The sequence below is a fragment of the Pristiophorus japonicus genome, chromosome 24 (genome assembly GCF_044704955.1).
Source record: "Pristiophorus japonicus isolate sPriJap1 chromosome 24, sPriJap1.hap1, whole genome shotgun sequence".
NCBI classification, from domain to species: domain Eukaryota; kingdom Metazoa; phylum Chordata; class Chondrichthyes; family Pristiophoridae; genus Pristiophorus; species Pristiophorus japonicus.
Window position 1 is genome coordinate 5,920,211 of NC_092000.1, and position 26,141 is coordinate 5,946,351.

At 53.5% G+C, this 26,141-nt stretch overlaps 1 protein-coding gene across 1 annotated transcript in view; it reads left to right on the forward strand.

Moving 5' to 3' along the window:
* The first annotated feature begins 10,434 nt into the window (after positions 1 to 10,434).
* LOC139237905 (proto-oncogene vav-like) overlaps positions 10,435 to 26,141 on the forward strand; it is a 135,136-nt gene continuing 119,429 nt past the window's right edge. Inside the window, exon 1 of the mRNA XM_070867197.1 lies at positions 10,435 to 10,947. Within this exon, the coding sequence (XP_070723298.1) occupies positions 10,744 to 10,947 (204 nt within the window). The 5' untranslated portion in view covers positions 10,435 to 10,743. The remainder of the gene's footprint in view (positions 10,948 to 26,141) is intronic.

Sequence of the window (26,141 nt, forward strand, 5' to 3'; positions counted from 1 at the left end):
CTGTGCAGTGACGTTCCGCCCCATGGGCCATTCTTCAATCACGAGCCCAGACCTCTCCGACTGTGTCAGCCGTGCCTCTTGTCAGGAAGCGCTCTCGCCTCTGAGTCAGAAGGTCATGAGTTCAACTCCCACCTCAGGGACACTTCGATGAGGAAGCACCGCACTGTCGGAGGGGCAGTACTGAGGGAGCGCCGCACTGTCGGAGGGGCAGTACTGAGGGAGTGCCGCACGGTTGGAGGGGCAGTAATGAGGGAGCTCAGCGCTGTCGGAGGGACAGTACTGAGGGAGCGCCGCACTGTCGGAGGGGCAGTACTGAGGGAGTGCCACACTGTCAGAGGGGCAGTACTGAGGGAGCGCCGTAATGTCGGAGGGGCAGTACTGTGGGAGCGCCGCACTGTTGGAGGGGCAGTACTGAGGGAGTGCCACACTGTCAGAGGGGCAGTACTGAGGGAGCGCTGCACTGTTGGAGGGGCAGTACTGAGGGAGCGCTGCACTGTTGGAGGGGCAGTACTGAGGGAGCGCCGCACTGTTAGAGCGGCAGTACTGAGGGAGTGCTGCACTGTCGGAGGGGCAGTACTGAGGGAGCGCTGCACTGTCGGAGGGGCAGTACTGAGGGAGCGCCGCACTGTCGGAGGGACAATACTGAGGAGCGCTGCACTGTTGGAGGGGCAGTTCTGAGGGAGTGCTACACTGTCGGAGGGGCAGTACTGAGGGAGTGTTGCACTGTCGGAGGTGCCGTCTTTCGGTTGAGACTTTAAACTGAGGCCCCGTCTGCTCTCTCAGGTGGATGTAAAAGATCCCATGGCACTATTTTGAGGAAGAGCAGGAGAGTTCTCCCCGGTGTCCTGGGGCCAATATTTATCCCTCAATCAACATAACAAAAACAGATTGCCTGGTCATTATTACATTGCTGTGTGTGGAAGCTTGCTGTGCGCAAATTAGCTGCCGCATTTCCCACATTACAACAGTGATTACGCTCCGAAAAGTACTTCATTGGCTGTAAAGCGCTTTAGGACGTCTGGTGGTCATGAAAGGCGCTATATAAATGTAAGTTTTTTTTAAAAGCTTCCATTTTGTGACCATGCTTTTGGTTGAATCCTCCAAACGTTCCACTATTCAGGAGCCAGCGCTCCTCTGTGGGACACTCACAGCACGAAAGCCGCAACATAATGTTGGCACAGAACCTCGCTGCCTCAAGGGTTATGGGGAGGGGGCAGGGAAGTGGAGCTGAGGCCAAGATCAGATCAGCCATGATCTTATTGAATGGCGGAGCAGGCTCGAGGGGCCGAATGGACGACTCCTGCTCCTATTTCTTATGTCTTTATGTTCCTCTCTTTCCTTCTTTGACACTCATTAAAACCTACCTTTTTGAGCAAGCTTTTGGTCATCTGCCCTAATTTCTCCTTATGTTACTCGGTATCAAATTTTTGATCTCATAATGCACCTTGGGACGTTTCACTGTGTTATAAAGATGCATTATTGCCTGAATCGCCTTGCCTGGTAACTTATTCTACAACTCTATAACCTGTCGGCTGGCTGGCTTCCCTTGTGACTTGCAACCTGTTAATTTTTAACCCGTCTCTCTGAGATTTTGAGAGCTTTGCACACAGTGAAAAAACCGTTTTGCTCCACACGTGATCCTGAAAGTTGGTCAGGGGGGGCACCGTGGGGTCTGCTCGCCACTGCCACCTAGACGGGCGTTAATACGTTGCAACAGTGGCGCAGAATAACTCGGAGGGCATCAGTCGCCGCCCTAGTGGTGTAAAATAAAGTTGGAAAATTGTTCACCACAATTGTTAACTCTGTTGGGATTTCATCATAGGCAGTCCCTCGGGATCGAGGAAGACTTGCTTCCGCTCTTAGCCTGAGTCCTTAGGTGATTGAACAGTCCAATACGGGAACCACAGTCCCTGTCACAGGTGGGACAGATAGTCGTTGAGGGTAAGGGAGGGTGAGACGGGTTTGCCGCTCGCTCCTTCCGCTGCCTGCGCTTGGTTTCTGCATGTTCTCGGCGATGAGACTCGAGGTGCTCAGCGCCCTCCCGGATGCACTTCCTCCACTGAGGGCGGTCTGGTCTTTGGCCAGGGACTCCCAGGTGTCGGTGGGGATGTTGCACTTTATCAGGGAGGCTTTGAGGGTGTCCCTTGTAACGTTTCCTCTGCCCACCTGGGGCTCGTTTGCCGTGAAGGAGTTCCGAGTGGAGCGCTTGCTTTGGGGAGTCTCGTGTCTGGCATGCGGAAAATGTGGCCCTGCCCAGCGGAGCTGGTCGAGTGTGGTCAGTGCTTCGATGCTGGGGATGTTGGCCTGGTCGAGGACGTTAATGTTGGTGCGTCTGTCCTCCCAGGGGATTTGTAGGATCTTGCGGAGACATCGCTGGTGGTATTTCTCCAGTGACTTGAGGTGTCTACTGTACATGGTCCATGTCTCTGAGCCATACAGGAGGGCGGGTATTAAGCAGATTCCCAACAACAACTTGTATTTATATAGCGCCTTTAATATAGAGTAACGTCCCAAGGCGCTTCACAGGAACATTATCAGCCAAAACAATTGATACCGAGTCAATGAAGGAGACAGGTGACTAAAGAGGTGGGTTCTAAGAAGGGTCTTAAAGGAGGAGAGAGAGGCGGAGAGGTTTAGGGAGGGAGTTCCAGAGCTTGGGACCCAGGCAGCTGAAGGCACGGCCACCGATGGTGGAGCGATGGGAATCGGGGATGCTCAAGAGACCTGTGTAGTGTATGAACCTGTGCGCATGCTCACGGGTTTGTAGAGCTGTTGAGCTGGGAGTGGCATGTTGGCCTTCATAGCGAGAGGATTTGAGTATAGGAGCAGGGAGGTCTTACTGCAGTTGTACAGGGCCTTGGTGAGGCCTCACCTGCAATATTGTGTTCAGTTTTGGTCTCCTAATCTGAGGAAGGATGTTCTTGCTATTGAGGGAGTACAGCGAAGGTTCACCAGGCTGATTCCTGGGATGGCAGGACTGACATATGAGGAGAGACTGGATCGACTGGGCCTGTATTCACTGGAGTTTAGAAGGATGAGAGGGGATCTCATAGAAACATATAAAATTCTGATGGGACTGGACAGGTTAGATGCAGGAAGAATGTTCCCGATGTTGGGGAAGTCCAGAACCAGGGGTCACAGTCTAAGGATAAGGGGTAAGCCATTTAGGACCGAGATGAGGAGAAACTTCTTCACTCAGAGAGTTGTTAAGCTGTGGAATTCTCTACCACAGAAAGTTGTTGAGGCCAGTTCGTCAGATATATTCAAGAGGGAGTTAGATGTGGCCCTTACGGCTAAAGGGATCAAGGGGTATGGAGAGAAAGCAGGAAAGGGGTACTGAGGTGAATGATCCGCCATGATCTTATTGAATGGTGGTGCAGGCTTGAAGGGCCGAATGGCCTACTCCTGCACCTATTTTCTATGTTTCTATGTGATGTTCACAAGACTCAATAAAACCCCAGCCAGTTGGGTTTGGGGGATCCACGATGGGGCAGGTGTTTGTGAGCCTGGTGGATGAACCGGTAATGTGTAGTGTAATTGTTAATAATCCAACTAGTTCTTAATAGCAATGTGTTGCTGTGAATTCTTAAGCAAAGAACCCATGAAGCAGATAGATTACAGACAGAATTGGAGGAGCGCAGAGATCTTGCGGGAGGTTGTGTGCCAGGAGGAGGTTACAGAGAAAAGGAGGGGAGAGGCCATGGAGGGATTTGAAAACAAGGATGAAAAGACTAGACTGAATGAGATTGGTAGAACGGTTCGGAGGCTCAGGGAGGTCATTGGCTCCCACTTCCAAAAATCGAACCGTGACCCGACTCGCTTCAGCAGGGGGAGAAATGGGATGGACTGCGCTCATCATCTCTCTCAGGGTGCTTGGCAACTGTCACCTTCAATGCCCGTCAAACCCCACCTTTGCCAATGGCAAATGGCACCGCCAAGGTGCAGAGATGCTAATGGGATCAGCAAGTGGAGAACTTCATATCCGTGTTGTGAGTGTCCCAAGGCAGCCCCACAGAGGAGAGCCGGCTCCTGAATAAGGGAAGGGTTGGAGGATTCGACCAAAAGCATAGTCACAAAATGGAAGCTTTGAAGAAAGACTTGCATTTATATAGCGCCTTTCATGACCACCGGACATCCCAAAGTGCTTTACAGCCAATGAAGTACTTTTTGGCGTGTAGACCCTGTTGTAATGTGGGAAACGCGGCAGCCAATTTGTGCACAGCAAGCTCCCACACACAGCAATATGATAATCTAGGAGGATTTGAGACACTGGGAAGAACTGGCACCGGCACTAAGGATGCTACCAATGCCTGTCCGTGTCCATCTGTGTTTGACGGGGCATGGGTGGGCTTGCGTGCTGCCTGTAGTTCATCCGAAACTCGGCTGCCCCCGTGTCCTAACTCGCACCAAGTCCCACTCACCCATCACCCCCTGTGCTCGCTGCCTCGTGTCCTAACTCGCACCGAGTCCCGCTCACCCATCACCCCCTGTGCTCACTGCCACCGTGTCCTAACTCGCACCAAGTCCCGTTCACCCATCACCCACTGTGCTCACTGTACCGTGTCCTAACTCGCACCGAGTCCCGCTCACCCATCACCCCCTGTGCTCACTGCCTCGTGTCCTAACTCGTACCGAGTCCCACTCACCCATCACCCCTTGTGCTCACTACCCCGTGTCCCAACTCACACTGAGTCCTGCTCACCCATCACCCCCTGTGCTGGCTGCCCCATGTCCTAACTCGCACCAAGTCCCGCTCATCCATCACCCCCTGTGCTCGCTGCCCCGTGTCCTAACTCGCACCAAGTCCTGCTCACCCATCACCCCCTGTGCTCGCTGACCTACATTGGCTCCCCGTTAAGCAACGCTTCGATTTCAAAATTCTCATCCTTGTTTACAAATCCCTCCATGGTCCTCGCCCCTCCCTATCTCTGTAATCTCCTCCAGACCCACAACCCCCCGAGATCTCTGCGCTCCTCTAATTCTGCCCTGAGTATCCCTGATTATAATCGCTCCACCATTGGTGGCCGTGCCTTCTGTTGCCTGGGCCCCAAGCTCTGGAACTCCCTCCCTAAACCTCTGCTCCTCTCAACCTCTCTCTCCTCCTGTAATACGCTCCTTAAAACCTCCCTCTTTGACCAAGTTTTTGTGGTCATCCGCCATAATTTCTTATGTGGCTCGGTGTCAAATTCATCTGTTTTGTCTTGCAACACTCCTGTGCAACGTTTTACTACGTTAAAGGCGTTATATAAATACAAGTTGCTGTCTGTCGGTCTCTGGGGAAGGTCCTGACTGCATCTACTGGTGGACTAATGATGGGCAGCACCAAGTGAGAGAAACACCATCTGATAACATCTCCAAATGTAACTTCACAGGACGCGCAAGGGACCAAGTCTCGCGGAAGAGTTTTCTCCAGTAATGTTGAGAAAACCTCAGCGACTCGGAATTCAAATCTAACGCAGGGACAAAACTTGACTCCAACAAGGCATGTTAGGAATGTCTCCTCGGCTTAAGAGCAGTGAAGTTAGGAGCAGCAACAGCCCCTAGAGATTAGCCGCGTTCCACATCGATGTTGCAATGTTACCACAACACGTCCTCGCCCCTCCCTGGCTCTGTAACCTCCACCAGCCCCAACAACCAACGTTCCCTCTAATTGTTTTTTCCGTGCAGATCGCTTTGTGTTGTGAGGCCCAGGCTTACACGATGCCTCTTCCAGCCGCTGACTGGGCAGCGCGGGAACTCCAGACCGCGCGCCTTAGGGGAAACGTTACCTACAATCCCCCGAGATCTCTGCGCTCCTCCGACTCCGGCCTCTTGCGCATCATCCGATTTTCATCGCTCCACCATCGGCGGCCGTGCCTTCAGCTGTCTGGGCCCCAAGCTCTGGAACTCCCTCCCTAAACCCCTCCACCTCTCTACTTCTCTTTCTCTCCTTTAAGACGCTCCTCAAGACCTACCTCTCTGACCAAGCTTCTGGTCACCTGCCCCAATATCTCCTTATGTGGCTCGATGACAAGTTATCTTTGTTAAACGCTCCTGTGAAGCGCCTTGGGACGTTTTACTGATCATTAAAGGCGCTATATAAATGCAACTGTTGCTGCGTCTGCGCACGTCTATTCTGTCGCCCTGTGATCTCTGTTGCTCCAACAACCAGAGCCTGTAGCAACGAGCTGTAGCTGTATGTGGACAACACAGTGGGGCAGCTCCACAAACTGAGACACTTGGCGTTTAGGGTTAGTCCTCAACCGGCCCAATGCAACAAAAGGATCGTGGTTGGAAGACACTGTCGAGCAGCCAGCCTATCAGCCCACAGGATCAGCACAGGTTGACCATGGCATTGCCTACTCCGGCCCATTGACAGGCAGGCGGGACTGGCAGGGTTAGAGGAACACGAGATCTAATCCAGAAGAAATAACTTGCATTTATATACCACCTTTCACAACCTCACAACGTCCCAAAGTGCCCCACAGCCAATGAAGTACTTTTTGGAGTGTGGTCACTGTTGTAATGAGGAAAGGCGGCAGACACTTTGCGCACAGCAAGCTCCCACACACGGCAATGTGATAATGACCAAATGATCAGTTTTTGTTATGTTGATTGAGGGATAAATATTGGTCACGGGATATTTTCCGTCCACCTGAGAGGGCAGATGGGGCCTCAGTTTAACGTCTCATCCGAAAGCAAGCCCGTCCGACAGTGCGGCGCTCCCTCAGTACTGCCCGTCCGACAGTGCGGCGCTCCCTCAGTACTACCCCTCCGACAGTGAGGCGCTCCCTCAGTACTGCACCTCCGACAGTGCGGCGCTCCCTCAGTACTGCCCCTCCGACAGTGCAGCGCTCCCTCAGTACTGCCCCTCCGACAGTGCGGCACTCCCTCAGTACTGCCCCTCCGACAGTGCGGCACTCCCTCAGTACTGCCCCTCCGACAGTGCGGCGCTCCCTCAGTACTGCCCCTCCGACAGTGCGGCGCTCCCTCAGTACTGCCCGTCCGACAGTGCGGCGCTCCCTCAGTACTGCACAGAAGTGTCAGCCTAGATTTTTGTGACAAAGATTGCTTCAAAATTGCTATTTGTAAAGCAGTAAGACCCACTTTAATTGGAGACAAAGTGAACGAAAAAATCCCTTTAAGAGAAGCTAAAGTTGTGGAGTACAATTGCTGGTGAGTTATTTTTTGTTGCCGTTCCTCTACCTGCCATGTGGGGGCAGCAGAGTACACGATACAATCACAGTGCAATCGTGTCGTGGTTATGCTGCCAGACTTGTAATCCAGGGGACTAGATTTCTGATCAACGTTCCCGCTATGCTGCGTGACTGGGCAGTGGCCTGGAGGTCCCCTGCAGGCTGCACACCGGCTGTGAAATAGAAAATTGCGCGGAAATTTGAATGGGCCGCACAGCCAGTTAAAGGGGCCACGCACCCCCGGATAAAAATCAGACGGAATATTGCTAATAATCGGGGGCATTTGAGTTCAAAGCATGGCAATTTGAGAACTTGAATTAAGTTTAAATCTAAGAGTGGGAGCAGTTAAGAAGTAGGAGCAGGAGTCGGCCATTCGGCCCCTCGAGCCTGCTCCGCCATTCAGTAAGTGCATGGCTGATCTTCAGCCTCAACTCCACTTTCCTGCACTGTCCCCGTATCTCTCCATTCCCCTTGAGTACAAAACTCTTTGGGGCCCGTTAGGCCCCATTGGGCCACCTCCCCGCCCCCCCCCCCCCCCCCCCACGACTCGGTCCGATGACCTCCCCTCATCCGGCAAAATCCCTCATTCGGCACGGCCTAGCTCCCGAGGGTGCCGCTTAAGGGAAGTTCAACGTGTGTCAGTAATGGTGACCATGGGCCCAAATTTCCCCAGGAGTTGCTCCGTTTTTTCTGGAGCGACTTGATTTTTCAGAAGTATCTTTCTAGTTGTAATTCTGCCCATTTAATTTGCGGCAGTGTAAGTGAGTTAGTTTGGTTATTTTTTTAGTTTTGTTTTTTTTATTTCAAAAGGGGGTGTGACCAGCCACTTACGCCTGTTTTGGCCATTGAAGAAAGTTTAGCCAGCGAAAAGTTACTCCAAACTAACTTAGGCCAGCATAAGTGTGCACTCTTGTACGTTCAGAAAAACCTTGCGGTGACTTAAGAAATCAGCGCAGGCAGCCAGAGCTGGGGGTGGGGGGAAGGGAACCTTGCAAAGTACTAAACACCTTCACAACAACATTAAAGAAGCATAAATACATTTAAAGCACCAAGCACTAAACCAAGCACAAAAAGTAATAAGCAATTAATTAACAAATAAAAAATAGAAGGAACCCTGCACCTAAAGCACCTAAAAGTAATAAGCAATCAAGCAATCAGTAAATAACAAAAAAAAAATACCTTAGGGAACGCAGCGGGCCATCGTTGAGGGAGCCCATTAGGCCAGGGCTAGGGACAACGTGCTTCGGGCCCCTCCCACACGGCCTGTAGCGCGCGTTTGCAGAAACGGCTTGCCAGGAGCTACTGCACATGCGCGCAGGCTCTACCGCGCATGTGCAGATGTCCCGGCACTGTTTGCAGCGCCGGGATCTGGCTCCGCCCCCAAGCCACTGGGCACACGCTGCACCACGACGGAGGAGAGGCTGGGGAGCGGCCAGAATCGGGAGGAAGATTTTCGGCGCGCTTGGAGGCGGGCAAAAGCGGCGCAGCTCGGGTGAGGGCGCCAGAAAAAAGGAGTTGGGGAAATTTGAGTCCCATGAAACTACGGGATTGTAGGGAAAACCCATCTGGTTCACTAATGTCCCTTTCGGGAAGGAAATCTGCCGCCCTTACCCGGTCTGGCCGATATGTGACTCCAGACCCACGGCAATGTGGTTGACTCTTAACTGCCCCTCTGAAATGGCCCAGCGAGACACTCAGTTGTAACAAACCTTCACCACACGGACTGCAACGGACCAAGAAGGCGGTTCACCACCACCTTCTCAAGGGGCAATTAGGGATGGGCAATAAATGCCAGTCTTGCCAGCAATGCCCACATTCCCGGGAACAAATAAATGTTAAAAAAAAAAACCCTTGCCCATTTGTCAAGCATGAATGGACTTGGGAGAGTGCAGTTGTATGGGACTGAGGACTGAGTGATGTTAATCTTGGCACATTGACTCAGTCAGGAGTATAGACGTTCGAGCGGAGTAGGGGACGTCACTTTGCCTGTGTGGTGTGTGAACTGAGAGTGCTTAATGCTGACCAAGGTGTGCAAGTAACAGAGTGCCCAACAATAGCAGCCTTTACCTTGACGTGCACACAAAGGGGAAGAGGAGTAACTGTTAACGCAAGACCATGATCCTCTGACACACTTACATAACAACATGAGAATTAGGAGCAGGAGTTGGCCATTCAGCCCCTCGAGCCTGCTCCGCCATTCAATAAGATCACGGCTGATCTTCGACCTCAACTCCACTTTCCCGCCCGATCCCCATATCCCTCGATTTACTTTAGATCCAAAAAATCTATCGATCTCAGCCTTGAATATACTCAACGACTGAGCCTCCACAGCCCTCTGGGGCAGAGAATTCCAAAGATTCACCACCCTCTGAGTGATGAAATTTCTCCTCATCTCAGTCCTAAATGGCCGACCCCTTATCCTGAGACTGTGACCCCTGGTTCTAGACTCCCCAGCCCGGGGGAAACATCCTCCCAGCATCTACCCTGTCACGCCCTGTACCAGACGCGAGACTCCCAAAGCAAGCGCTCTACTCGGAACTCCTACACGGCAAACGAGCCAAAGGTGGGCAGAGGAAACGTTACAAGGACACCCTCAAAGCCTCCCTGATAAAGTGCAACATCCCCCACCGACACCTGGGAGTCCCTGGCCAAAGACCAGTCTGCCCTAAGTGGAGGAAGTGCATCCGGGAGGGTGCTGAGCACCTCGAGTCTCGTCGCCGAGAGCGTGCAGAAACCAAGCGCAGGCAGCGGAAGGAGCGTGCGGCAAACCAGTCCCACCCTCCCCTTCCCTCAACCACTGTCTGTCCCACCTGTGACAGGGACTGTGGCTCTCGTATTGGGCTGTTCAACCACCTAAGGGCTCATTTTAGAGCGGAAGCAAGTCTTCCTCGATTCCGAGGGGACTGCCTATGATGATGATGAGGGTTGGTGACCCCCTCTCTCGCAGTCACAGAGGCCGTTATTTATGGCCGACGTTCCCGTTACGGTGCGCGCGGTCGTGTTGTGGTCTGGAGGCCCCGCGCACGGGCCCACCTTACGAATGGCAAAAGCCAGCAAGCGCGCACGGGGATCCCGAATGGCGCCACGCAGCCCGAAATTGAAAATTAGAGGGAACGTCGCTTTGCAACTTTAAGCGTGGGAGGGAGGGAGAAATAAATTGGCAGCTTGCGTGGGTGGGGTAAGCTAAATTGCACGGACAAGCTTTTGAAGTCAGCAGATGTAAATAATTAGCCCCGGCGCACGTTCAAATGACATGAATCACCCGAGTCAGCTGCAAATGTGTCTGGGAGTTGGAGTGCAGCCAGTGTCTGGTGGACTCTGATACCCAGGGTGCTTCAACGTTCTGCAAGTGAGCCTTTTATTCACAACTTGAAAGAGGAAGGATCTGGTGGTTTGGAAAGCGACTGCTATCTGGAGGAAACAGTCAAGAGGGGAAATGCAGTGAACAGGTGGCTGACTTTCCTCTCTGGCTTTTTTTTGCTTTCTGTCTTTTGGATTTCATTTTTTTTTAAATCGTTTTCCTTGGCTTTTGTCGGGCGGGCTGCCTGGACGGACCCTGTCTGCGAAGATGGAGCATTGGCGACAGTGTGCCAACTGGCTGATCGATTGCAAAGTGCTGCCCCCCAATCACAGGGTGACCTGGGAGAACGCTCAGGTCTGTGACCTGGCCTGGGCACTACGGGATGGAGTCCTCCTGTGCCAACTCCTCAACAACCTGCGGCCGCACTCCATCAACCTCAAGGAGATCAACCTCCGACCCCAGATGTCCCAGGTAGGGTTCACCAACATTCCCGGCCGCTTCTGCCGCGACCCGCGTGGAGCCTTGGGGTGTCTGCCGTGCCGGGGGGAGGGGTGGTGGGGCTGGGGGTGGGGTTTTGGGGGAATCAGTTGCCCGTCACCATCAAAGCCCCTTTCTGCCAGACCCCACCCTCCTCGAGTTGCTCAGAGAGTGAGAGAGAGGTTGGTTTCTAGCTCTTCGTTGACTGTTGATGATAGTGCGAAAGAACAGACTATACTAAAGAAAGACTTGCATTTACATAGCGCCTTTCACGACCACCAGACGTCTCAAAGCGCTTTACAGCCAATGAAGTACTTTTGGAGTGTAGTCACTGTTGTAACGTGGGAAACGCGGCAGCCAATTTGCGCACAGCAAGCTCCCACACACAGCAACGTGATAATGACCAGATAATCGTTTTTTTTTTGTTATGTTGATCGAGGGATAAATATTGGCCCCAGGACACCGGGGATAACTCCCCTGCTCTTCTTCGAAATAGTGCCATGGGATCTTTTACATCCACCTGAGAGAGCAGACGGGGCCTCGGTTTAATGTCTCATCTGAAAGACAGCATCTCCGACAGTGCGGCGCTCCCTCAGTACTGCCCTTCCAACAGTGCGGCACTCCCTCAGTACTGCCCCTCCGACAGTACGGCGCTCCCTCAGTACCGCCCCTCCGACAGTGCGGCGCTCCCTCAGTACTGCCCCTCCGACAGTGCGGCACTCCCTCAGTACTGCCCCTCCGACAGTGCGGCGCTCCCTCAGTACTGCCCGTCCGACAGTGCGGTGCTCCCTCAATACTGCCCCTCCGACAGTGCGGCGCTCCCTCAGCACTGCCCCTCCGACAGTGCGGCGCTCTCTCAGCACTGCACTGGGAGCGCCAAGCTGGATTTATGTGCTCAAGGCCCTGGAGTGGGACTTGGACCCACAACCACCTGACTCAGAGGTGAGAGTGCTGCCCACTGAGCCACAGCTGACATTGGTTGGTCAACGCAGTCCCAGGTTGAGTCCCTGGTCTGTGCTGAGAGAGCTGATCGCAGGAACAGGAGGAGGCCATTCAGTCCCTCGAGTCTGTACCGCCATTCAATTAGATCAGGGCTGATCTGTATCTTAACTCAATTTACCCGCCTTGGTTCCGTAACCCTTAATACCCTGGCCTAACAAAAATCGATCGATCTCAGATTAGAAATGTTCAATTGACTCCCGGCCTCAACAGCATTTGGGGGAAGAGAACTCCAGATTCCCATTGCTCTTTGTGTGAAGAAATGCTGTCTGACATCACCCCTGAACTCTAATTTTAAGGTTCTGTCCCCTTGTTCTGAACTCCCCCACCAGAGGAAATCGCTTCTATCTGACTGATCAACTCCTTTAATGATCTTGAACATCTCAATTAGATCACGCCTTAATCTTTTACACTCGAGGGAATACAAGCCTAGCCTGTGCAACCTGTTCTCGTGATTTAACCCTTTCAGCGCCTGGTCGTAGCTGGCGGGGTGTTCAGACTACTCCAATTGGCCTCAGTGCCATTGGGCTGGGCATGGAACGATCACGTGGGATCTGATCGCCTTTCCTCCACTGGTGCTCCACATGCGTGAGAGTTGGCTCACCGCCCTGTGGTTAGAACTGCTGGGCTCCCACAGGTAGACTGGGCACTTGGGTAAAAAGACTTGCATTTATATAGCACCTTTCACGGCCACCGGATGCCCCAAAGCGCTTTACAGCCAATTAAGTACTTTTGGAGTGTAGCCACTGTTGTAATGTGGGAAATGTAGCAGCAAGCTCCCACAAACAGCAATGTGATAATGACCAGATAATCTGTTTTTGTTATGTTGATTGAGGGATAAATATTGGCCCCAGGACACTGGGGATAACTCCCCTGCTCTTCTTCATGGGATCTTTTATATCCACCTGAGAGAGCAGTGCGGCGCTCCCTCAGTACTGCCCCTCCGACAGTGCGGCGCTCCCTCAGTACTGCCCCTCCGACAGTGCGGCGCTCCCTCAGTACCCCCTCCGACAGTGCGGCGTTCCCTCAGTACTGCCCCTCCGACAGTGCGGCGCTCCCTCAGTACTGCCCCTCCGACAGTGCGGCGCTCCCTCAGTACTGCCCCTCCGACAGTGCGGCGCTCCCTCAGTACTGCCCCTCCGACAGTGCGGCGCTCCCTCAGCACTGCCCCTCCGCCAGTGCTGTGCTCCCTCAGTACCGCCCCTCCGACAGTGCGGGGCTCCCTCAGTACTGCCCCTCCGACAGTGCGGCGCTCCCTCAGTACTGCCCCTCCGACAGTGCGGCGCTCCCTCAGCACTGCCCCTCCGACAGTGCGGCGCTCCCTCAGTACTGCCCCTCCGACAGTGCGGCGCTCCCTCAGTACTGCCCCTCCGACAGTGCGGCGCTCCCTCAGTACTGCCCCTCCGACAGTGCGGGGCTCCCTCAGTACTGCACTGGGAGTATCAGCCTAGATTTATGTGCCAGAGTTCCTGGAGTGGGACTTGAACCCACAACCTTCTGACTCCGAGGCGAGAGTGCTGCCCACTGAGGTTATGGCGAGCGACGGGCGACTGAGGGGTCACACCCCGACTGAGGTCAACAGCTTAGTGTGAACGGGGGAGGGGAGCGAGCGGTTTGCAGAAATATAAAACCAAGGTGCATCGCTGCTGCTGATGGTCCATTCATACGTGGTATCTCCTGTGAAGCGATTTACTGTTGTTCTTTGCGTAGACGGTCCGTCTGTCCCATGTCTGTCGCGACCTGTGCGATTCAGCTGAGGTGTGACTGGACTGCTGGTCTCGGATGATCAGCCCCTCAATCCATCGTTACATAGAAACATAGAAAACAGGTGCAGGAGTAGGCCATTTGGCCCTTCTAGCCTGCACCGCCATTCAATGAGTTCATGGCTGAACATGGTTACATTTGTCCACAATCTTTTTGGCACCGTTTGGCCTGATTTTCATCCCTTTTCTCCAACCTCCCCCCCACCCCCCCCACCTCCCCACCCCCAAAGTTCTAACTCCCTCCTCATAAGAATCACCGTTCTCCATGTGTGAGCCCAGACAGCAGGAGGCAGCTGGCTATTCCACTGTGGTGGGAATCACGGGCGTGCCCTGTCCTGGTCTCGCATGCCCTCGCCTTCTGGACAAACGATCAGAAGCAGGACCTCTGGTCCATTGTTCTTTTTAGCTTTCCTGGCATGGCGGGGGGGGGAGCGGGCGGGAGCATTGAAACCCGCCACTCACCCCCTCCCACTGTCCCACCCAGCCACTGCCTGACTGAGGCCACAGACAGTAACAACTTCCATTGATGTCGCCCCTTTAACTCTTGGCCCCCAAGAAGTATTTGTACAATATCGTACAACAACAACAACATTTGTATAGCGACTTTACCGTCGTAAACCGTCCCAGGGCACTTCACAGGTGTGATTATCAGACAAAATTTCCCACCGAGCCACGTAAGGAGATATTGGAACAGCTGACCAAAAGCTGGTTCAGTGAGGTAGGTTTTAAAGAGAGAATTAACAGAGAGAGAGAGGCGGAGAGGTTTAGGGACCAAAATCCGGAGCTTAGGCCCCAGGCAGCTGAAGGCACGGCCGCCAATGGTGGAGCGATTAAAATCGGGGGTGCCCACGAGGCCAGTACTGGAGGCGTGCGGAGATCTCAGGAGGTTGTGGGGCTGGAAGCGAGGAGCGAGCAGGGAAGTGGAGCTGAGGCTAAGATCAAATCGGCCATGATCTTATTGAATGGCGGAGCAGGCTCAAGGGGCCGAATGGCCGACTTCTGCTCCTATTTCTTATGTTCTTAGGGAGCAGATTGCAGACTTAGAGAGGGGCGAGGGCCATGGAGGGATTTGAACACCAGGATAAACATTTTAAAATCGAGGCGTTGCTGGACCGGGAGCCACTGTAGATCAGCGAGCACAGGGGGTGATGGGTGAGTGGGACTGGGTGCGAGTTAGGACACGGGGCAGCGAGCACAGGGGGCGATGGGTGAGTGGGACTAGGTGCGAGTTAGGACACGGGGCAGCGAGCACAGGGGGTGATGGGTGAGTGGGACTGGGTGCGAGTTAGGACACTGGGCAGCGAGCACAGGGGGTGATGGGTGAGTGGGACTGGGTGCGAGTTAGGACACGGGGCAGCGAGCACAGGGGGCGATGGGTGAGTGGGACTTGATGCGAGTTAGGACACGGGGGCAGCGAGCACAGGGGGTGATGGGTGAGTGGGACTTGGTGCGAGTTAGGACACGGGGGCAGCGAGCACAGGGGGTGATGGGTGAGTGGGACTGGGTGCGAGTTAGGACACGGGGCAGCGAGCACAGGGGGTGATGGGTGAGTGGGACTGGGTGCGAGTTAGGACACGAGGCAGCGAGCACAGGGGGTGATGGGTGAGCAGGACTTGGTGCGAGTTAGGACACGAGGCAGCGAGCACAGGGGGTGATGGGTGAGCGGGACTGGGTGCGAGTTAGGACACGGGGCAGTGAGCACAGGGGGTGATGAGTGAGCGGGACTTGGTGCGAGTTAGGACACGGGGCAGCGAGCACAGGGGGTGATGGGTGAGCGGGACTCGGTGCGAGTTAGGACACGGGGCAGTGAGCACAGGGGGTAATGGGTGAGTGGGACTCGGTGCGAGTTAGGACACGGGGCAGTGAGCACAGTGGGTGATGGGTGAGCGGGACTGGGTGCGAGTTAGGACACAGGGCAGCGAGCACAGGGGGTGATGGGTGAGCGGGACTGGGTGCGAGTTAGGACACAGGACAGCGAGCACAGGGGGTGATGGGTGAGTGGGACTGGGTGCGAGTTAGGACACGGGGCAGCGAGCACAGGGGGTGATGGGTGAGTGGGACTGGGTGCGAGTTAGGACACGAGGCAGCGAGCACAGGGGGTGATGGGTGAGCAGGACTTGGTGCGAGTTAGGACACGGGGCAGTGAGCACAGGGGGTGATGAGTGAGCGGGACTTGGTGCGAGTTAGGACACGGGGCAGCCGAGCTTTGATTGACTGGGGATTGGAGCTCAGACCTTCTGATCTGTGTGTCATGGTCAGGACGAGACAAGTGACTTCACCCTCCAGGCCTTCAGCAGACCTCACGGTAGGGCTTGAGAAAAAAATGGAGTTGGAGTGGGGGGAGGGGCTGGGCGGGAGGATTTGGTGAGCTAAACCTTAGCGTCTTCTCATTATTCATCTGATAAGGCATACTGATTGGAGCCAAGGTTTGCTTTAATGATTTCCCCCCCTCCCCTGTCTTGTAACAGTTACCACTTTCAAATGATCTGACAGAAAGGGAGGGTTGATTGTACGGTGAGGTGATGAACTGTACACACTGTGGCACCCGATTGCAAATCAGAATGGTCTTCACAACGAGGATGTTAGGGATGGAAGGTGCATAGGATTACACGGGATATACGGCACAGAAACAGGCCATTCGGCCCAACCAGTCCGTGCCGGCGTTTATGCTCCACTCGAGCCCCCTCCCGTCTTTCCTCATCTAACTCTATCAGCATAACCCTCGATTCCCTTCTCCCCCATACGCTTGTCCAGCCTCCCCTTAAATACATCGATACTATTCGCCTCAACCCCTCCCTGTGGCAGCGAGTTCCACATTCTCACCCCTCTCTGGGTAAAGAAGTTTCTCCTGAATTCCCCATTGGGTTTCTGGGCGACGATCTTATATTGATGGCCTCTAGTTATGCTCTTCCCCACAAGTGGAAACACTCTCTCTGTATCCACTCTATCAAAACCTTTCATCATTTTAAAGACCTCTATTAGGTCACCCCTCAGCCTTCTCTTTTCCAAGAGAAATGAGACCCAGCCTGTTCATCCTTTCCTGATGGGTATACCCTCGCATTTCTGGTATCATCCTCAAGCAGAGACTTAATATTAAGGGTTTGTTTCCAATGGAGTACAGAAGGCTAAGAGGAGATTTAATAGCGGTTTATTAAAATTGCAAATGGGCTCTGTTTGAGTAAATAGGGAACACGTATTTGTGCGGGTTCAGGGGCTAGTGACAGTGCATGGAGATGGAGACCATTCCTTCCATAAAGGTAAACAACTTGCATTTATATAGCACCTTTAACATAGTAAAACGTCCCAAGGTGCTTCACAGGAGCAACGTAAAACAAAATTTGACCACATAAGGAGAAATTCGGGCAGGTGACCAAAAGCTTGATAGGTTTTAAGGAGCGTCTAAAGTAGGAGAGAGAGGTGGAGAGGCGGAGAGCAGCAGGTAATGGGTCTGATGCTGTTCAGAGCATTGTGTAGTGGCAGAGGTTTTAGAGCCGAGAGTGTAGAACAACAACAGCCTGTATTTATATCGCGCCTTTAACGTAGTAAAATGCCCCAAGGTGCTTCCCAGTGTCCCAGTGTCTCTGTGTCTTAGTGTCCGAGTGTCTCAGTGTCCCAGTGTCTCAGTGTCCCAGTGTCTCAGTGTCCCAGTGTCCCAGTGTCCGAATGTCTCAGTGTCTCAGTGATTCAGTGTCTCAGTGTCTCAGTGATTCAGTGTCTCAGTGTCTCAGTGTCTCAGTGTCACAGTGTCCCAGTGTCTCAGTGTCTCAGTGATTCAGTGTCACAGTGTCTCAGTGTCTCAGTGTCACAGTGTCCCAGTGTCTCAGTGTCTCAGTGTCACAGTGTCACAGTGTCCCAGTGTCTCAGTGATTCAGTGTCACAGTGTCTCAGTGATTCAGTGTCACAGTGTCCCAGTGTCTCAGTGTCCCAGTGTCCCAGTGTCTCAGTGTCTCAGTGTCCCAGTGTCTCAGTGTCTCAGTGTCCCAGTGTCCCAGTGTCCCAGTGTCCCAGTGTCCCAGTGTCCCAGTGTCTCAGTGTCTCAGTGCCTCAGTGTCCCTGTGTCCCTGTGTCCCAGTGTCTCAGTGTCCCAGTGTCCCAGTGTCTCAGTGTCCCAGTGTCCCAGTGTCCCAGTGTCTCAGTGTCACAGTGTCCCAGTGTCTCAGTGTCCCAGTGTCCCAGTGTCTCAGTGTCTCAGTGTCCCAGTGTCTCAGTGTCTCAGTGTCCCAGTGTCCCAGTGTCTCAGTGTCCCAGTGTCCCAGTGTCCCAGTGTCTCAGTGTCTCAGTGCCTCAGTGTCCCTGTGTCCCTGTGTCCCAGTGTCTCAGTGTCCCAGTGTCCCAGTGTCTCAGTGTCCCAGTGTCCCAGTGTCCCAGTGTCTCAGTGTCTCAGTGTCTTAGTGTCCGATTGTCACAGTGTCCCAGTGTCTCAGTGTCCCAGTGTCTCAGTGTCCCAGTTTCCCAGTGTCTCAGTGTCACAGTGTCTCAGTGTCTCAGTGTCCCAGTGTCACAGTGTCTCAGTGTCTCAGTGTCCCAGTGTCCCAGTGTCTGTGTTCCAGTGTCCCAGTGTCACAGTGTCACAGTGTCACAGTGTCCCAGTGTCTCAGTGTCCCAGTGTCCCAGTGTCTCAGTGTCCCAGTGTCTCAGTGTCTCAGTGTCTCAGTGTCTTAGTGTCCGATTGTCACAGTGTCCCAGTGTCTCAGTGTCCCAGTGTCTCAGTGTCCCAGTTTCCCAGTGTCTCAGTGTCACAGTGTCTCAGTGTCCCAGTGTCACAGTGTCTCAGTGTCTCAGTGTCCCAGTGTCCCAGTGTCTCAGTGTCCCAGTGTCCCAGTGTCACAGTGTCACAGTGTCTCAGTGTCTCAGTGTCCCAGTGTCCCAGTGTCTCAGTGTCCCAGTGTCTCAGTGTCTCAGTGTCTCAGTGTCTTAGTGTCCGATTGTCACAGTGTCCCAGTGTCTCAGTGTCCCAGTGTCTCAGTGTCCCAGTTTCCCAGTGTCTCAGTGTCACAGTGTCTCAGTGTCCCAGTGTCACAGTGTCTCAGTGTCTCAGTGTCCCAGTGTCCCAGTGTCTCAGTGTCACAGTGTCTCAGTGTCCCAGTGTCACAGTGTCTCAGTGTCTCAGTGTCCCAGTGTCCCAGTGTCTGTGTTCCAGTGTCCCAGTGTCACAGTGTCACAGTGTCACAGTGTCCCAGTGTCTCAGTGTCCCAGTGTCCCAGTGTCTCAGTGTCCCAGTGTCTCAGTGTCTCAGTGTCTCAGTGTCTTAGTGTCCGATTGTCACAGTGTCCCAGTGTCTCAGTGTCCCAGTGTCTCAGTGTCCCAGTTTCCCAGTGTCTCAGTGTCACAGTGTCTCAGTGTCCCAGTGTCACAGTGTCTCAGTGTCTCAGTGTCCCAGTGTCCCAGTGTCTCAGTGTCCCAGTGTCCCAGTGTCACAGTGTCACAGTGTCTCAGTGTCTCAGTGTCCCAGTGTCCCAGTGTCTCAGTGTCTCAGTGTCCCAGTGTCTCGGTGTCTCAGTGTCTCAGTGTCTTAGTGTCCGATTGTCACAGTGTCCCAGTGTCTCAGTGTCCCAGTGTCTCAGTGTCCCAGTTTCCCAGTGTCTCAGTGTCACAGTGTCTCAGTGTCACAGTGTCTCAGTGTCTCAGTGTCCCAGTGTCCCAGTGTCTCAGTGTCTCAGTGTCCCAGTGTCACAGTGTCTCAGTGTCTCAGTGTCCCAGTGTCTCAGTGTCCCAATGTCCCAATCTCTCAGTGTCTCAGTGTCCTAGTGTCCCAGTGTCCCAGTGTCCCAGTGTCTCAGTGTCTCAGTGTCCCAATGTCCCAATCTCTCAGTGTCTCAGTCTCTCAGTGTCTCAGTGTCCTAGTGTCCCAGTGTCCCAGTGTCCCAGTGTCCCAGTGACTCAGTGTCCCAGTGTCCCAGTGTCCCAGTGTCCCAATGTCCCAGTGTCCCAATGTCCCAGTCTCTCAGTGTGTCAGTGTCCCAGTGTCCCAGTGTCTCAGTGTCCCAATGTCCCAGTCTCTCAGTGTCCCAGTGTCTCAGTGTCCCAGTGTCCCAGTGTCTTAGTGTCTCAGTGTCCTAGTGTCCCAGTGTCTCAGTGTCCCAGTGTCTCAGTGTCCCAGTGACTCAGTGTCCCAGTGTCCCAGTGTCCCAGTGTCCCAGTGTCCCAGTGTCTCAGTGTCCCAGTGTCCCAGTGTCTCAGTGTCCCAGTGACTCAGTGTCCCAGTGTCCCAATGTCCTAGTGTCCCAATGTCCCAGTCTCTCAGTGCCCCAGTGTCTCAGTGTCCCAGTGTCTCAATGTCCCAGTGTCCCAGTGTCTTAGTGTCTCAGTGTCCTAGTGTCCCAGTGTCTCAGTGTCCCAGTGTCCCAGTGTCCCAGTGTCTCAGTGTCCTAGTGTCCCAGTGTCTCAGTGTCCCAGTGTCTCAGTGTCCCAGTGTCTCAGTGTCCCAGTGACTCAGTGTCCCAGTGTCCCAGTGTCCCAGTGTCCCAATGTCCCAGTCTCTCAGTGCCCCAGTGTCTCAGTGTCCCAGTGTCTCAATGTCCCAGTGTCCCAGTGTCTTAGTGTCTTAGTGTCTCAGTGTCCTAGTGTCCCAGTGTCCCAGTGTCCCAGTGTCTCAGTGTCCTAGTGTCCCAGTGTCTCAGTGTCCCAGTGTCTCAGTGTCCCAGTGTCTCAGTGTCCCAGTGTCTCAGTGTCCCAGTGACTCAGTGCCCCAGTGTCCCAGTGTCCCAATGTCCCAGTCTCTCAGTGTCCCAGTGTCTCAGTGTCTCAGTGTCCCAGTGTCCCAGTGTCCCAGTGTCCCAGTGTCTCAGTGTCCCAGTGTCTTAGTGTCTTAGTGTCTCTGTGTCTTAGTGTCCCAGTGTCAAAACGCTTTGGTAAAAGAGGTTGGTTTTAAGGTCTGTCTTAAAGGAGAGAGAGGTAGAGAAGCAGAGAGGTTTAGGCAGGGAGTTCCAGAGCTTGGGGCCCAGGCAACAGAAGGCATGGCCACCAATGGTGGAGTGATTATGATCAAGGATGCTCCTTCCCATCCTCGCAAGCTACTGCCCCATCTCCAACCTCCCTTTTCTCTCCAAAGTCCTCGAACGTGTTGCCACCTCCCAAATCCCTGCCCATCCTTCCTCCAACTCCCGTGTTTGAAGCCCGCCAATCAGGTTCTCGCCCCTGCCACAGTACTGAAACAGCTCTCATCAGAAATAGGAGCAGGAGGAGGCCATTCGGCCCCTCTATCCTGCTCCGCCATTCAGTAAGATCGATGGCTGATCAGAATCACAAAATGACGTCCTTTGTGACTGAGTCAAAGGTAAAAGGCGAAAGAGGATAACATTTGAATAAATCTCTGGAGCTGTGCCGAGAATGGGTTCAGTCTGGGTTGCCCCGGCAAGCAGTCATCACGGGAGAGTAGAAAGTTGTCGGGACACTGGAATAATACCTGGGCATTCAGCCAAGCCGCTCAGTTGCGCCTTAGCAGCAACCAGGGAACGGAGGTTTTTGTGCAGCAATCTCCCTCTGGTCGCAGATCGAACAGTCAATGGCAGCGACAATGAGCGGCATTCTGAAAACTTAAACCTCTGGGCCAAACCAACCCAAATTGTAACATATTTAATAAAAGTCTAATTCTTCTACTTGCGAAAAAATATATTACTTCCTCATAGTCAAAGGGGGTTGTGCAGCAGGTGCAACAAAGAATAGGGCTCTGTCCCTGATTAATTGGCAGGACGCTGGACCTCATCAGAGACCAGGGTAATGAACCTTGTTCGAGTATCGGGAAACGTATCAGAAAGAAAGACTTGCATTTATATAGCGCCTTTCACGACCACCGGACGTCTCAAAGTGCTTTACAGCCAATGAAGTACTTTTGGAATGTAGTCGCTGTTGTAATGTGGGAAACGCAGCAGCCAATTTGTGCACAGCAAGCTCCCACACACAGCAATGTGATAATGACACGGATCATCTGTTTTAGTGATGTTGCTGGAGGGATAAATATTGGCCCCAGGACACCGGGGAGAACTCCCCTGCTCTTCTTTGAAATAGTGGGCGTGGGATCTTTTACATCCCCCTGAGAGAGCAGACGGGGCCCGTTTAATGTCTCATCCGAAAAACTACACCTCCGAGTGTGCAGCGCTTCCTCAGTACTGCCGCTCCGACAGTGCAGCGCTCCCTCAGTACCGCCCCTCCGACAGTGCGGCGCTCCCTCAGTACTGCCCCTCCGACAGTGCGGCGCTCCCTCAGTACTGCCCCTCCGACAGTGCGGCGCTCCCTCAGTACTGCCCCTCCGACAATGCAGCACTCCCTCAGTATTGCCCCTCCGACAGTGCGGCGCTCCCTCAGTACTACCCCTCTGACAGTGCGGCGCTCCCTCAATACCGTCCCTCCGACAGTGCGGCGCTCCCTCAGTACTGCCCCTCCGACAGTGCGGCGCTCCCTCAATACCGTCCCTCCGACAGTGCGGCGCTCCCTCAGTACTGCCCCTCCGACAGTGCGGCGCTCCCTCAATACCGTCCCTCCGACAGTGCGGCACTCCCTCGGTACTGCTCCTCCGACAGTGCGGCGCTCCCTCAGTACTGCCCCTCCCCTCCGACAGTGCAGCGCTCCCTCAGTACCGCCCCTCCGACAGTGCGGCGCTCCCTCAGTACTGCTCCTCCGACAGTGCGGTGCTCCCTCAGTACCGCCCCTCCGACAGTGCGGCGCTCCCTCAGTACTGCTCCTCCGACAGTGCAGCGCTCCCTCAGTACCGCCCCTCCGACAGTGCGGCGCTCCCTCGGTACTGCTGTCCCAATATCTCCTTATATAATAAAGACAGAAAATGCTGGAAACACTCAACAGGTCAGGCAGCATTTGTGGGGAGAGAAACAGAGTTAATGTTTCGGGTCGATGACCCTTCGTCAGAACTGGTGCATGGTCAAGATGAACAGATTCTTGAGGAGCACTGAAATGTGAGTGCTCTGTCAAAGGACAGATCGCAAATGTCACTTCTTGCCGCATGTGCTTCTCGCGCCGAAAACCGGCATTTGTGCGGCCTCTCGGGTTGGGTGCATGCATTGTACATACCCGGAGAAGCTATAATCTTCAGCCCAATGACCCGTGTGAACATCACGTGACTGGTTCAGCCACTCACAGTGCAACAGGCCTGCAAGTATTTTAAAGTTGAACAGTAAATCAAGTCCCCCTGATTAAAGGGGAGGCACTAAAACCGACAAAATAAACCAATTAAACTTTGGACGTTAATGGATCAAATAAAAATTTGGTTGCCGGGGGTGATGATGCACTCCAGTCCCTCCGGCGCCCACCTCTCGCGGAAGGCCGCGAGCGTACCGGTGGACACCGCGTGCTCCATCTCCAGGGACACCCTGGCTCGGATGTAACCGCGGGAGAGAGGCAGGCAGTCGGGCTGAACGACCCCCTCGACCGCCCGCTGCCTGGACCGGCTGATGGCCCCCTTGGCCGTGCCCAGGAGCAGTCCTACGAGGAGGCCCTCCGACCTGCCCGCTCCCCTCCGCACCGGGTGCCCAAAGATCAGAAGCGTGGGACTGAAGTGCAGCCAGAATTTGAGGAGCGGCCCCTTCAAATAATGGAACAGGGGCCGCAACTTCAACAGCAGCTCGACAAACTTGTGAGCATAATCACTGCTGCACACATTGCAATCGCCAAAGGAGTACAACTTCCTGTGTGGTAACAGAAAGCCCGTTCCCCCCCACCCCTCCCCACACCCTGGCCCCGGCCAATCCCCTCCTACACACCGTGGGAACTTGCTAATAATCAGCCCATGCTTAGCTGTCAAACCACAGTCCTTGGGTCTAACCTTCCTCTGCTGGCCCGAGACTCACTTTGGACGAGTTGCTAATCATCGGCTACCACAGCTCGTTGCATAATGACCAATCACCTCCCGGAGACACGACCAGAAACCAGCTGACCAGGTCTGCACTGAGGTTATGGAGGCCCTGGAGAGGGTGCAGAGAAGATTTACAGGGATGATACCAGAAATGCAGAGGGTATACCTATCAGGGAAGGATGAACAGGCTGGGTCTCTTTTCTCTTGAAAAAAGAAGGCTGAGGGGTGACCTAATAGAAACATAGAAACATAGAAAATAGGTGCAGGAGTAGACTATTCGGCTCTTCGAGCCTGCACCATCATTCAATAAGATCATGGCTGATCATTCACCTCAGTACCCCATTCCTGCTTTCTCTCCATACCCCTTGATCCCTTTAGCTGTAAGGGCCACATCTAACTCCCTCTTGAATATATCCAATGAACTGGCCTCAACAACTCTCTGTAGTTCAGAATTCCACAGGCTCACAATTCTCTGAGTGAAGAAGTTTCTTCTCATCTCGGTCCTAAATGGCCTACCCCTTATCCTTCGACTGTGACCCCTGGTTCTGGACTTCCCCAACATTGGGAACATTCTTCCCGCATCTAATCTGTCCAGTCCCGTCAGAATTTTATATGTTTCTATGAGATCCCCTCTCATCCTTCTAGACTCCAGTGAATACAGGCCTAGTCGATCCGGTCTTTCTTCATATGTCAGTCCTGCCATCCTGGGAATCAGTCTGGTGAACCTTCGCTGCACTCCCTCAATAGCAAGAACGTCCTTCCTCAGATTAGGAGACCAAAACTGAACACAATATTCCAGGTGAGGCCTCACGAAGGCCCTGTACAACTGCAGTAAGACCTCCCTGCTCCTATACTCAAATCCCCTAGCTATGAAGGCCAACATGCCATTTACCTTCTTCACCGCCAATAGAGGTCTTTAAAATGATGAAAGGTTTTGATGGAGTGGATACAGAGAGAGTGTTTCCACTTGTGCGGAAGAGGCCATCAATATAAGATCGTCACCCAGAAATCCAATGGGGAATTCAGGAGAAACTTCTTTACCCAGAGAGGGGTGAGAATGTGGAACTCGCTGCCACAGGGAGGGGTTGAGGCGAATAGTATCGATGCATTTAAAGGGGAGGCTGGACAAGCGTATGGGGGAGAAGGGAATAGAGGGTTATGCTGATAGAGTTAGATGAGGAAAGACGGGAGGAGGCTCGAGTGGAGCATAAACGCCGGCACGGACTGGTTGGGCCGAATGGCCTGTTTCTGTGCCGTGTATCCCGTGTAATGCTGGGTAATTTACATTTTTTTTGGTTTGAAAATATATACTTTATTCATGTAAAGATTTGCATGATACGTTGGAAAGCAGTTCAGTACATTTGTATGTGGTCAGCAGTTCCATTCAATACATTTGGATGCTGACGGCAGTTCTGTTCAATACATTTACTTGTTTACATTTCAAGGTACATTTCAGTACAATCCAGGATACATTGTGGTACAGTCATCAAATTACGTTACATGTTATAGAGTACACGGAACGGAAGAGAATGCAGTTACATTTCTAAGCAGTGCAGAACTTGCATTATACATGGCACAAAAGATGTGTTTTCAGATCATGGTGCTCTATGTATACAAAAGGTTTACAAGTACGGCCCGAGGGGGGTTTTGTACTGATTTCTGCCCCTGGGTTTACCGTGGCGGAAGAGCTTTAAACTGTGGCCCTTCCCCACCGTGCCTTTGCGGCGACTGCACCAATTTTAAGTGCGTCCCTCAGCACGTAATCCTGGATCTTGGATTGCGCCAGTCTGCAACACGCAGACGTGGACATCTCCTTGCTCTGGAAGACCAGCAAGTTTCGGCAAGACCAAAGAGCCTCTTTCATCGAGTTGATGGCCCTCCAGCAGCAGGTGATGTCTGTCTCGGTGTGTGTCCCTGGGAACAGCCCGTAGAGCACAGAGTCCTGTGTTACGGAGCTGCTCGGGATGAACCTCGACAGCAACCACTGCATCTCTTTCCAAACCTGCCTTGCGAAGGGTTAATCCTGAAGGAGATGGATGACAGTCTCGTCCGCCCCGCAGCCGACTCGGGGGCACCGTGCCGTGTCTCTGAAACCCGGCTGTGCATGAACGCTCTGACGGGTAGGGCCCTCCTCACCGCCAACCAAGCTACGTCTTGGTGCTTGTGTGAAAAGCTCTGGCGATGAGACGTTCTGACAAACAAGTTCGACAGTCCGCTCAGGGAACCACCTGACAGGGTCCACCCTCTCCTTCTTTCGTAGGGCGTCCAGGACCTTACGTGCTGACCACTGTTTTATGGCTTTGTGGTCAAAGGGGTTTTTTGTGAAAAACTTTTCCACGAAGGACAGGTGGACAGGCATGGTCCAACTGGTGGGGGCGTTTCGTGGCAGCGTGGCCAGACCTATCCTTCGCAACACCGGGGACAGGTAGAACCTCAGCACGTAGTGACACTTGGTGTTTGCGTACTGGGGGTCTGTGCACAGCTTGATGCAGCCGCACACAAAGGTGGCCATCAGGATGAGGGCCACGTTCGGAACGTCCTTTCCTCCACTGTCCAGAGATTTGTACATTGTGTCTCTGCGGACACGGTCCATTTTGGACCTCCAGACAAAGTGGAAGACG